This window comes from Mobula birostris, chromosome 32 (genome assembly GCF_030028105.1).
Source record: "Mobula birostris isolate sMobBir1 chromosome 32, sMobBir1.hap1, whole genome shotgun sequence".
NCBI lineage: Eukaryota > Metazoa > Chordata > Chondrichthyes > Myliobatiformes > Myliobatidae > Mobula > Mobula birostris.
Window position 1 is genome coordinate 20,144,208 of NC_092401.1, and position 12,790 is coordinate 20,156,997.

Consider the following 12,790-nt stretch of genomic DNA (forward strand, 5'->3'; position numbering starts at 1 on the left):
AAGAACAGGAAGCTGTTGGCTCTTGGCTTGGTACAGTTTAAAAATTTTTGTCAATACATTTTCAATCTGAGCTTATGCTGGTGTGATTTATTACTTCCTGGTGAATGGTAAATTTGCATGGGTGGGTCGGTATTCATATAGTTAATAGTCTGAATTTCCCTTTGAAGAAATATTTAAACTTTTATGCTTTCGTGTTTATCCGAATCATATTGTCTCTAGACCTGCTTATATATAGGAAATGGCCTCCTCATCATTATTCCCCATGCATTGTAGAGTTATGTTGTTGTTAGGTTGAATTCACAGTAGTAGCCAACTCATTATGAGCCTCCAGTGAGAGGGTCACACACTTTACTGTTGTAACAAGATAATGAATTCCACGTCAGATAAGTCAGTGATAAGAAATCCGATCTGATGTATATTAGTGCCCTTGTGTGTGGAGTTTGGCTGCGTTTCCTGAAGGACTGAAGAGCTGCAAACTCAGAGATCTGTGTCAGATACCCGGGAAGGTCCTGAGGCTAGAATTATATTGGCCTCCACTGACAGAGCAAATGAGAGGTTGCATTGAGAGTTAGCGAGCCATGCAGCATGGAGGACACAGGTCTGAATGTCGAAGGAACTCAGCACGTCAGGCAGTATCTATGATGGAAAACAAAGTGTTGATGTTTTGGGCCGAGACCCTTCACAAGGGATTGGGGCTTAAATGTAACCAGGAGGCAAGGAGCAGGCCTCACAGATGTGCGAAAAGGGGCTGCAGCCTCATATATGTCATATACATGTGGCACATGGTCTCCTCCAGCCCACAAGAGCAGCATACGGCTCGGAGATCCGCGTACAGACTTGTTACAGGGTCACTGCTCTACACAGCGACCTCCACCTGAGATCCCTAAGGTGCATGGGAAGAATCCGCTCGTAAAGGGACTTCCAATGGGGACCCCCCCCCCCACCTCCAGGTGGAAAGGCAGCTCTTCATGGCGTGTCAGGACGGTGAACGAGGGCTAGGTGGACGAGCGGCAGCCCAAACCTGCATCCCTGAAAGGGATTGTGGGTGCTGATGAGAGACAGCTCAAGTTGTGTGGGCTCGGCTCTCGGATAAGACTGTGGGGCTTGAGCCCGACAAGCAGCTCCGGCGATGCAGGGGTGACCCCGTCCAGGGTATTCCACACACCTGAGCCACACCAAGATCCATTGAGGTAGGACGGGGGTCAGCCAGGACCCAGGCCAGAGGAAGGGATTCCTGGCCTGAGGCAACCATGTTCCAGACTCTCAATGGATCCCGATAGGAGCCGGGCAGACTCCGCAAAGCAGAACAGCTGATGCCCACCAGTGGTAGCTGCAACTCTTTGTGAAGCCAGCAAACCCATCGAAGAAAGTACGTCGCCAACACATGCCACCTGGAAGGGAGCTCGGCCTACAGGGATCTCTGCAGGGTTCTGAGGCGCACAGCTGCCATCTGCATACGGACACACACCAGCTACTCTCCACCCTCTCCTACTGTGAGACTCAAGACTGCTGCGTAGACCCAGTGTTTCCTGTTATCCCAGAAGAAGTCCACTAACCTCCTCTGCATTCTTGCGACAAAGGGGGCAGGTGGCGCCAAGGTGCCCACAACATGGAGGCCAGCGGCTGGTTTATGACCACCACCCTGATTTGATGTGAAAGCACCCCAGCCAGGCCATGGCTTTCGTCTCTCTAGGTCCTGCCGGTTTCCTCAGAAGGACTCAGGTAGACTCCCAGACAGAGGAGATGCTTGGCGCTGTACTCTGAAGCTCTCATCTCCTCCGGCAGGGAGTCCGCCTGCCACTGACCCACTAAGAGTCCACTGGCCTACTAACGGAGGACACTGCTGAGAAAACTTCCTGGCACTTGCGCATCCTCCACAGGTCACTGGGATCTGTCATCATTAGGAGCACGTCATCGGCGTAGGCCAAGAGGACGATCTCCATAAATGGTTTGTGCAGAACTAGACCTGTCAGCCCCCGCCGAAGAAAGCACAGGAATGGTTCAACACAGGTCGCATACAACCAGCCGGACATGGGGCACCCCTGACGTACTCCTCTTCCAAAGGGAATGAGCGCTGTCAATAATCCGTTGATCTTAACAAGGTACTCTGCGGCAGAGTATAGGAGCAGAACCTGGGCTACAAAGTGTTGTCTGAGCCCAAATGCCTGCAGAGTGCCCTCCAGGAAACTGTGGTCTACCCAGTCAAACGCCTTCTCCTGGTCAAGAGAGAGAAACGCTGCTGGGGACCCAGTCTCCTGGAGCAGGTGGATCAGGTCCCTTTCGAGATGGATATTGTCCTGGATGGACGGGCCCGGGACTGTGTAGAATTGGTCAGGATGAATCACCAGTTTCAACATCGACCCAAGATGGTTGACCATTGCCCAGGCGAAGATCTTGCAGTCCAGGCGCAAGAGGGAATCCGGACGTCAGTTCTCTTAGAATTCAGAACTGAAGTTCACAAAAGTTGCAGCCACAGCCAGAGTCTGGTGCAGAGATGAGTCAAACTCATGGAGTAATGAGTTGAAGTTCAGCGCCGAGACAAGTAAACCTCACAGAACAGCGATGTGAACCAGCCTATGCCCCAGCTCAGGCCCTGACACCCTGTCCTTTTCAATCTGGCCTAGTGCTTAAATTGTCCAGACCTAGTTCTCAGACCCAAATCCTGCCACCTCGATATACTCTGGAGCTGGTGCCTCACCTCCTCAGTTTGGCCTGTACCCAACTTCTCCAATTCGGCTTGGTGCTTAAATCAATCTTTCCTCACTCTCAGGCCAGGGTCTGGGCTCTGCCGCCTCGACTCCTTTGTTTGTGTGATGTGTGGCTAATATTCAATCAGAAATCACAATTGCAGCCCTTTGCCACTTCCACTCATCACCTCCCGGCCTCGATCCATTCTTCCCTCCTCCATCAACTCCCAGCCTCGATCCATTCTTCCCTCCTACATCACCTCCCGGCCTCGATCCATTCTTCCCTCCTCCATCACCTCTCGGCCTCGATCCATTCTTCCCTCTTCCATCACCTCCCGGCCTCGATCCATTCTTCCTTCCTTCTCCATCACCTCTATCCATTCATCCCTCCTCCATCACCTCCCGGCCTCGATCCATTCTTCCCTCCTCCATCACCTCTCGGCCTCGATCCATTCTTCCCCCCTCCATCACCTCCCGGCCTCTATCCATTCTTCCCTCCTCCCTCACCTCCCGGCCTCGATCCATTCTTCCCTCCTCCATCACCTCCCGGCCTCGATCCATTCTTCCCTCTTCCATCACCTCCCGGCCTCGATCCATTCCTCCCTCCTCCATCACCTCCCGGCCTCGATCCATTCTTCCCTCCTCCATCACCTCCCGGCCTCGATCCATTCTTCCCTCCTCCATCACCTCCCGGCCTCGATCCATTCTTCCCTCCTTCTCCATCACCTCTATCCATTCATCCCTCCTCCATCACCTCCCGGCCTCGATCCATTCTTCCCTCCTCCATCACCTCCCGGCCTCTATCCATTCTTCCCTCTTCCATCACCTCCCGGCCTCGATCCATTCTTCCCTCCTCCATCACCTCCCGGCCTCGATCCATTCTTCCCTCTTCCATCACCTCCTGGCCTCGATCCATTCCTCCCTCCTCCATCACCTCCCGGCCTCGATCCATTCTTCCCTCCTCCATCACCTCCCGGCCTCGATCCATTCTTCCCTCCTCCATCACCTCCCGGCCTCGATCCATTCTTCCCTCCTTCTCCATCACCTCTATCCATTCATCCCTCCTCCATCACCTCCCGGCCTCGATCCATTCTTCCCTCCTCCATCACCTCCCGGCCTCTATCCATTCTTCCCTCCTCCATCACCTCCCGGCCTCGATCCATTCTTCCCTCCTCCCTCACCTCCCGGCCTCGATCCATTCTTCCCTCCTCCATCACCTCCCGGCCTCGATCCATTCTTCCCTCCTCCCTCACCTCCCGGCCTCGATCCATTCTTCCCTCCTTCATCACCTCCCGGCCTCGATCCATTCCTCCCTCCTCCATCACCTCCCGGCCTCGATCCATTCTTCCCTCCTCCATCACCTCCCGGCCTCGATCCATTCTTCCCTCCTCCATCACCTCCCGGCCTCGATCCATTCATCCCTCCTCCATCACCTCCCGGCCTCGATCCATTCCTCCCTCCTCCATCACCTCCCGGCCTCGATCCATTCTTCCCTCCTCCTCCATCACCTCCCGGCCTCGATCCATTCATCCCTCCTCCATCACCTCCCGGCCTCGATCCATTCTTCCCTCCTCCTCCATCACCTCCCGGCCTCGATCCATTCTTCCCTCCTCCATCACCTCCCGGCCTCGATCCATTCCTCCCTCCTCCATCACCTCCCGGTCTCGATCCATTCTTCCCTCCTCCTCCATCACCTCCCGGCCTCGATCCATTCTTCCCTCCTCCATCACCTCCCGGCCTCGATCCATTCCTTCCTCCTCCATCCATCTATCAGTTGCCAGCTCTTGTTCCAGGCCTCTTCATCCCCATTATCTTTCAGTTCAGCACAACACATCGTGGAAGTTAGCCTCTATGGCCTCTGCCTATACTTCTTGCTGCTTCTGAGACCCCACCCACCCTGGGCATTCTTTCTTCTCCCCTTTCCCAACAGGCAGAAGATACAATAGCCTGAAAGCACGTAGCACCTCGAGGGCAGCTTGTATCAGACTCCTGTACGATAGGATGGACTTGACCTCCAAATCTACCTCGTTATGATCGTGCACTTAATTGTTTACCAGCACTGCACTCTGCAACTGTTAGCTTTATTCTGCATTGTTATTGTTCTACCTCAATGATTTGATCTGCATGAACAGTATACAAGACAAGCTTTTCACTATAGCTTGGTACCTGTGACAATAACACACCAAACCAGTACAATGCAAGGGTCTCGACCCAAAACACTGACTCCATTTCCCCCCGCAGGTGCATCTCGTTTGTTGCTAATGGTCGAAGTTCAAAGTAAATTTATTACCAAAGTAGATATATGTCAATACACATATATGTCAGCAGAAACTACCCTGAGATTCATTTTCTTGTAGGTATTCGCAGTAGAACACAGAAGTACAACAGAATCAATGGCAAACTACACACAAACAAAAAGTGACTAACAATCGGTGTACAAAAGAAGACTATTAATATTAACAATTGGCTATTATATTAATTATACTTTTTCTGAACAACGATCACTGCCATCTATGGCCTGTGATTTCCCTGTGCGACTTGCGCTTTTGAAGTGTTTGTATAACCTGCTGTTTTTGTGGTATCCCAAAGGATTCAGTGGACTGGATTCTAAGAGAATCCAAGTACGGTCGTGGTAGGGCCCGGGGCTGAGAGTGAAAAACGAACCAATGTTTGTCCATCACTTGAGCAGACTCAGGGCCGGATCGAAGTGGCAGGGCCTGGGCCTGAGAGTGAAAAATGAACCAATGTTTGCCCATCGCTTGAACTGACTCAGGGCTGGATTGAAGTAGCAGGGCCTGGGTCCGGGAGTGAAAAACGAACAAATGTTTGCCCATTGCTTGAGTGGACTTGGGGCTGGATGGAAGCTGTGAGACCGGGCCTGAAAGTGAAACATGAACTGATGTTTGCCCGTTGCTTGAGCAGAGTTGAGGCCGGATCGAAGTGGCAGGGCCCAGGCCTGAGAGTGGAAAATGAACCAATGTTTGCCCATCGCTTGAACTGACTCAGGGCTGGATTGAAGTAGCAGGGCCTGGGCCCGGGAGCGAAATATGAACTGATGTTTGCCCATTGCTTGAGCAGACTTGAGGCCGGATCAAAGTGGCAGGGCCCAGGCCTGAGAGCGAAACATGGACCAATGTTTGCCCATTGTTTGAGCGGACTCGGGGCTGGATCGAAGTAGCAGGGCCCAGGCCTGAGAGTGAAAAATGAACTGATGTTTGGCCGATTTAAGCAGTGAACCAGATTAAAAATACCAAGGTGTCAAGGCTGAGGATAAAGGACTAGCCAATGTTCCGCTCACTACTCCATGAGATTTACTCATCTCAACGCCGAACTGACTCTGCACCTAAGACTTTTGCACACATTGACCCTCACCTCAGCACTGAACTGACTCCATGGCTGTGGACTTACTTTCGGGGACTCGGCATTTCAGGTTCTGTGTGTTATTTGCTTATTTTTTATATTGTTTGCGCAATTTGTTCATTTCCTTTGCATATTGGCTGCTTGATGGGCTTTGCTGTGTGGGGTTTTTTTAATGGGCTCTATTGAGTTTCTTTATTTTGTGGCTGTGTACAAGAGAACAAATCTCTAGGTTATATATAGTAGACATTCTTTGGAAATATTTGTACTTTGAGCTTTGAACTTCAAAACTGCAATTACAAAAAAAAGTAAATAAAACATACTACTGCCAAGAATAATGTTGTAATTCTGGGTGATGTTACTGATGCAGCTTGTGAGCTATTTTTGTTGGGAAAGCACTGGAAAGGTAAACAGCCCGAAGGGGTCTGCAGGTCAGTGAGTTATCACCTCAGCGGCTTCTGGAAACTTCCACACAATGCCGCTACTAGAAAGCCAGGCTAATCGAGTGGGAAGGGCAGACAAGGACTGCCCAGGAAAGGGGTGGCGATGAGATTTTTCAAAACGTTGTCTTCTATAAAATCCTGAGGGAGGAATAAAGTAACAAAGTGAAACAAAAATCCTGCTGACTCAAAAAAATGGGACCATCTGTTAATTACTGCATAGTTATTGTTTGGCCACACTGTTCAGAATCAGAATGAGAATCAGGCTCTTTATCATTGACATACTGCATGTCTTGAAATCGGTTATTTTGTGACAGCAGTGCATAAATATACTACAAATTCCTATCTTGTATATGTGTGTTGTCTTCAGGCTCTTGAACCTCCTCTTTGTGGTGGTTCAGTAATGAGAAGAGGGGTTTTGCTGTATCGCGTTTTGAAGCGATCCTCGTTCTGGGGAGACTACTGCCCATAATGGAGTTCAAAATGCCCAGATTTGGAGTGACAATTCTTTGCCTGCAGCTCTTACTATCTGCTTCACCCGCACTTCATTCTGGTGTCTGTTCAGAATACATTTGGGGAGGGTGGGGCGGAAATAGGAAACCCCTTACTATCGTTTATCATATGCGATAAATTATTTCTGGTACGTGGGCACCTTTGCGACAAGAATACAACCAAATTCTCACACAGCATGAACAACACTGGGAAAGAATGGCCTCTCATGGAGAGACAGAGCACAAAAACAGGCCCTTCAGCCCATCAAGTCCAAGCCAACCATGAAGCACCCATTGGTAAACTGATCCAACCTTAACATATTTTATTCTGTCCACGTTCCCATCAATTGACCCCTTTCATTCTATCTACCTAGACTCTAAGAGCCATTAGCCTGCCAAACTATGCACCTTTGGGATATGGGGGAAACCACAACATACAAAGGAAGCCCACAGACTTAGATTTAGAGATTTATAGCAACGTAACGGCCCCAATGCATGTGTCCAATTCACCTGTTAAAGGCCAATTTATACTTCTGCACCAAGCCTACGCCGTAGGTACACTGTAGCCACGTACCCAACACAGTACCCTACGCTGTAGCCTGACGCGCACCTCCACAAAAATGTAACTACGTGTCGCGGCGATGCAGACCTCAACAACTGTGATTGGTTCGCTTGGTAGCATCGCATTTCGTCCTACGCATTTCCGGTTGCTTCTGAACGATGAATGAAATCGTCAAATCTACCTGCCAACATCCGAAAATATTTGAAATACATTTCCTCGTCCATGTCTCTCAGTGGCCGGACAAGCACAGAAAATTCACCCTTCTGCCTCAATCCGTTCAATGGTCGTACACACCATCTCCTCCGACGTCTTCTCTCTTTCCTGCATTGCAGTAATTTCAATAAAAGTAACTCTTGTTCAACATTTATTAGCTCCAACTCCAACATGATGTGCTCAGTTTAGTCGCCATTGTTTGAAGTACAGAAAGAAACTCAACACAGTGGCATAGAAACCCCACCGCCAACGAGCATTTTGGCGGTGAATTTCAGAGTGGCGCAGACGCACCAACGCACAAGTATAAATGTTCACAACGGCGTAGGGTATGGCGTAGAGCCTACGCAGGGGTATAAATCAGCCTTAATCCGTACACCTTTGGAATGTGGGAGGAAATCAGAGCACCCAGGGAAAACCTACGTGGGCATAGGGAGAACATACCTTACAGACAGTGGTGGAATATCAATCCAATAGCATAACAGAGACCGCTATGCTACCGTGCCACCCCCTAACGTGGTTCACATGGAATCATGCAAACTCCACACAGACAGCATCGGAAGTCATAATCGAATTAGGTCACTGGCAGTGGCTCTATCTGTTGCCGTAGGATCTGCTACATCCCATTCATTGGGACGTCGGTATCTCTGCCAGCAGCAGGGTGAGCAGCCTGGACCAAACACTACCACTGAAGAGCCACAAGCCCTCAAGCATTCAGCAGAGCACCATCAAGCAGTTTGCAGCATCCGTGGAATTGTCCTTGTTTCAGGTCAACACACTTCATGCCCCAAAATGTCGCTAATTCTTTCCCCCCACCACTTCCACTAACAGCTGCCATTCAACTTGCTGAGCCTCTCCAGCCATTTGTTTTTGTTTTCTCGATCCACCTTCTGCCATCTCGTGTCTCCTCCTTCACTGCCTTGAGCGGCCCAGTCTGAGGAACCGCTTGGCGTCCGCATAATCTCCGGAATGTTCCTGGGAGATAAGGATGCTGCTAATTAAGCAGTTTCTCTGTACACATTTGCAACTTCTGCACCCAGTGGCTGCTTTATTAAGGCCTCTCAGAAACTGCTGACCTTCTGGGATTTTCATGTACAACAGTTTACAGAGAATAGTACAAAAAAACAAAAGAAAGCATCCAGTGACGGCAATTCTGTGGGTGAAAATACCTTGTTAATGAGAGAGGTCTGAGGAGATTTAAAAAATTTCAAAAATCCTAAGTAAATTTGTCACCAAAGTACATGTACTATGTGTTACCATACAGAACCCTGAAATTCATTTTCTTGAGGGCAATCACAGTAAATGCACGAAACACAATAAAAAGCAACGAAAGTGACCACACCCAAGAGGACGGACAAGCAACCAATGTGCAAGAAGAGAAACAAACTGTGCGAATACTAGAGGGAAGAGGAGAAACAAAAGAAAAATAAAACAGGGAGAACAGAGCCAGACGGGCTCGAGGTGACAGGCAGGAAGGCGACAGGAACTCAGGCAACCACATGTTACAACTATGGTGTGAAGAGCTTCTCGGAGACACCGCGTGTCGGACCTCAAAGCAGATGGGCTACAGCAGCAAACGAGTGGTCAGCCGCCACTTTGTTAGGTATGAGGTACAGTACATAATAAAGTAGCCCCCCCGAGAGCATAAGCAAGTGCGCATACGCATACAAACACATACAGTACACACGTCAACACCCATATTCGTCAGCACAGGGGATCCTGCAGATGCTGGACACTTCGAGCAACACAGACAAACAAACAAACACATCAGTAAATAAATAAATAAAATGCTGTTGGAATTCTGCAAGGCAGGCGGTCCCTGTGGAGGGGAATGAACAGTTGACGTTTCAAGCCAAGACCCTTCATCCGGACAGTACATTTTCCTTCACAAATGCTGCCTGACGTGCTGGGTTACTCCAGCATTTTGTGTGTGTTACAAGCACACATTCACTCACACAAAACCAAATTACTCGCACATATATACCACACACACATATACTCATTCATGTGCGCACACACACAAACAATTTGTGACTGACTCTTTCTCCAAATCCACACCCCACCCCTTACAACCCATATCTTTAGCTCTTGGCTCTGCGAAAAACCAGTCTGTTGATTGAACGGCCACGGGGCCACAGGAGCAGAGAAAATATTTTGATCTGTATGATCTTGAATCAGATGGGTTGCTTAGACTCTCTTTGATGCCACATCTCAATTAATTCTTACGTGAAAGACACCTAAATCAACACACAAGGAAAAAAAATGCTGGAGAAACTCAGCAGGTCTGGCAGCTTCAATGGAGGGGAATAAACAGTTGATGTTTTGGACTGAGGCCCTTCATCAGGACTGGAAGGGAAGGGGACAGAAGCATAACAAAAGGATGCAGGGAGCAGGGTGACAGGTGAATCTCAATGAGGGGGTGCAGGAGGGTGGGGAAGGGGGAAATGAGAGAAGCTGGGAGGTGATAGGTGGAAGAGGCAAAGCACTGATGAAGAATCGGATAGGGGAAGAGAGTGGAAATGGGATAAAGGGAGGGAGATGGGGAACCAGAGTGAGTAGGGTAGTGAGGGCGGGGAAGGGTAAAGAGAAGGGCTGTGTTCCTGTACATGGTTCTAACTCCATAATCAATTTCGCAGAAGACACCACAGTGGTTGGCCTGACCGGAGGGGATGACGAGATGGCCTACAGGGACGAGGTCCAGCACCTGGCCACGTGGTGTGCCGACAACAACCTGGCCCTTAACACCCAGGAGATTATTGTGGGCTTCAGGCATGCTAGGAGCCACACTCACGTCCCCATCTACATCAACGGAGCTGTAGTGGAGCGGGTATCAAGCTTCAAATTCCTTGGTGTCCGCATTTCCGAGGATCTCACCTGGTCCCCAAACTCCTCCATCCTGATCAAAAAGGTGCAACAGAGCCTTTATTTCCTGTGGAGCATCAAGAAAGCTCACCTCTGTCCCAGGATACTGATGGACTTTTACCGCTGTACCATTGAGAGCATACTCACCAACTGCATCTCAGTGTGGTATGGCAATTGTCCCGTATCGGACCGCAAAGCACTCCAGTGTGTGGTGAAAACTGCCCAGCGGATTATTGGCACCCAATTGCCCACCATTGAGAATATCTATCATAAATGCTACCTGGGCAGGACATAAAGCATTATCAAGGATGCATCTCACCCTAACTATGGACTTTTACTCTCCTCCCATCCGGTAGGCACTGCAGGAGCCTCCGCTCCCACACCAGCAGGCACAGGAAGAGCTTCTTCCCTGAGGCTGTGACCCTGCTGAACCTCACATCACAGCGCTAAGCAGTATTGCACCCATATTGTACTGTCTCAGTACTTCTATATTTGTGTGCTGTAGCACTTACTTTTTACTCGCAGTTACTTTGTAAATAACACTATTCTTTGCATTACTGGTTAGATGGTAACTGCATTTCATTGGCTCTGTATCTGTACTCGGCACAATGACAACAAAGTTGAATCTAATCTAATCTAACAGAGCCACAGCGTTATCAGAAAACAGAGGATGGGGGTCGGGGAGCGCCAGAGGGAAGTGGAAGTCAGAAATATCTCTTTTTTGGGGTGAGGATCTTGACTGGGGATTCGGAACTTGAAATGGTCTATTATTGTCACATTTACAGTGAAAAGTTTCAGTGCACGCCATCCAGAAAGGTCACTTCATGCACAAGTACAATGAGGCGGTAAAAGAGGGTGCAGAATGTAGTGTCAGAGAACGGGGAAGGGAAAGTGCAGGCAGACAGACAGACAGTGCAGAGGAAATGGAGGGACCCGACATTTTGTTGAACGCCTTACTGTCATTCCTGATGGCTCCAATCACTTGCAGCTCAAGCCATAAGCTAGGGACAGTCACAACTTTGTTGCAACTGACCAATTTCTGCTACACGACCAAAAAGATTTAAAGCATAAACGATACCTCGACTTCCTCAATGTTTTGATGCATGGTGGCAATGAAATGAAGTAGCACGGTGCCTTGTCACCCCTTCACTGCTTGTCCTCGCTGACTTTGCCTCTGTTTTTAGTTTCAATTTCCTGGTTGTGTAACATTTGAAATGGGTTGGAGCTTCGGTGCATAAATTAAAGGTGGAGCTGCTTTTTTTTTGTCGTGTGAGTGATGTCTCAGTGTCTGAGCAGCTGGAATGTTGCTATTTCTTTGAATTACGTTTATTTATGCAACAGTAGTAGTTGATTTTAATTTAGGTATCTGCTCAGGTGTTAAAATAAAATCCTGAGCAACACGCAGTGGTTCAAGGCAGCATCTACCGAGAGAGTACAACGATTTCTCTAACTTCCAGTAATTCCCCTACCCCCTCCCTCTTGTTCCATTTCCCATTCTGTCTCCCCTCTTACCTCTCACCTCCCCCCTCGTCCTTCCCTCTCTCCCATAGTCCACTCTCCTCTTCTATCAGCTTCCTTCTTCTCCAGCCTTTTACCTTTTCCACCCATCATCTTCACCCTCTCCCCCACCACCTGGCTTCACCTACCTTCCACACTCAAGAGGTATGGCAGATGTTGGAAATCTAGAGCAACCAACTCCTCCGCCTCCCGCCTCCTTCTTATTCCAGCTCCATCCCCCTTCCTTTCCAGTCCTGATGAAGGATCTTGGCCTGAAACGTCAACTGTTTATTCCCCTCCATAGATGCTGCCTGCCCTGCAGAGCTCGTCCAGCACACCGTGTACCACCTCCTTCCCCTCCTCCTACATTCTTACTCTGCTTCTTGTCCCTTCATTTCCAACCCTGACGAAGGCTCTCGACTCTTTATTCCTCTCCGTAGATGCTGCCTGACCGGCTGAGTTCCTCCAGTGTGTTGTTCGCGTTACTCTGGATTTCCGGCATCTGCAGAAGTCCTTGTGTTTATCTATGGAGGGACATGGATAGCCGACATTTCCCGCCAAGACCCTGAACCAGGGCTCCAACCATCTGAATCTAACCTTACCTCAGAGACGGAAAGATGAAGACCCAGGGTAGAAAATCTTCTAAACTTCATGAAAAGTTCATTATTAAGGTACGCATACGTT

At 49.3% G+C, this 12,790-nt stretch overlaps 1 protein-coding gene across 1 annotated transcript in view; it reads right to left on the reverse strand.

Moving 5' to 3' along the window:
- LOC140191286 (shiftless antiviral inhibitor of ribosomal frameshifting protein homolog) overlaps positions 1 to 11,795 on the reverse strand; it is a 44,011-nt gene extending 32,216 nt beyond the window's left edge. Inside the window, exon 1 of the mRNA XM_072248557.1 lies at positions 11,688 to 11,795. Coding sequence (XP_072104658.1) covers positions 11,688 to 11,714 — 27 coding nt within the window. The 5' untranslated portion in view covers positions 11,715 to 11,795. The remainder of the gene's footprint in view (positions 1 to 11,687) is intronic.
- Positions 11,796 to 12,790: the final 995 nt, after the last annotated feature.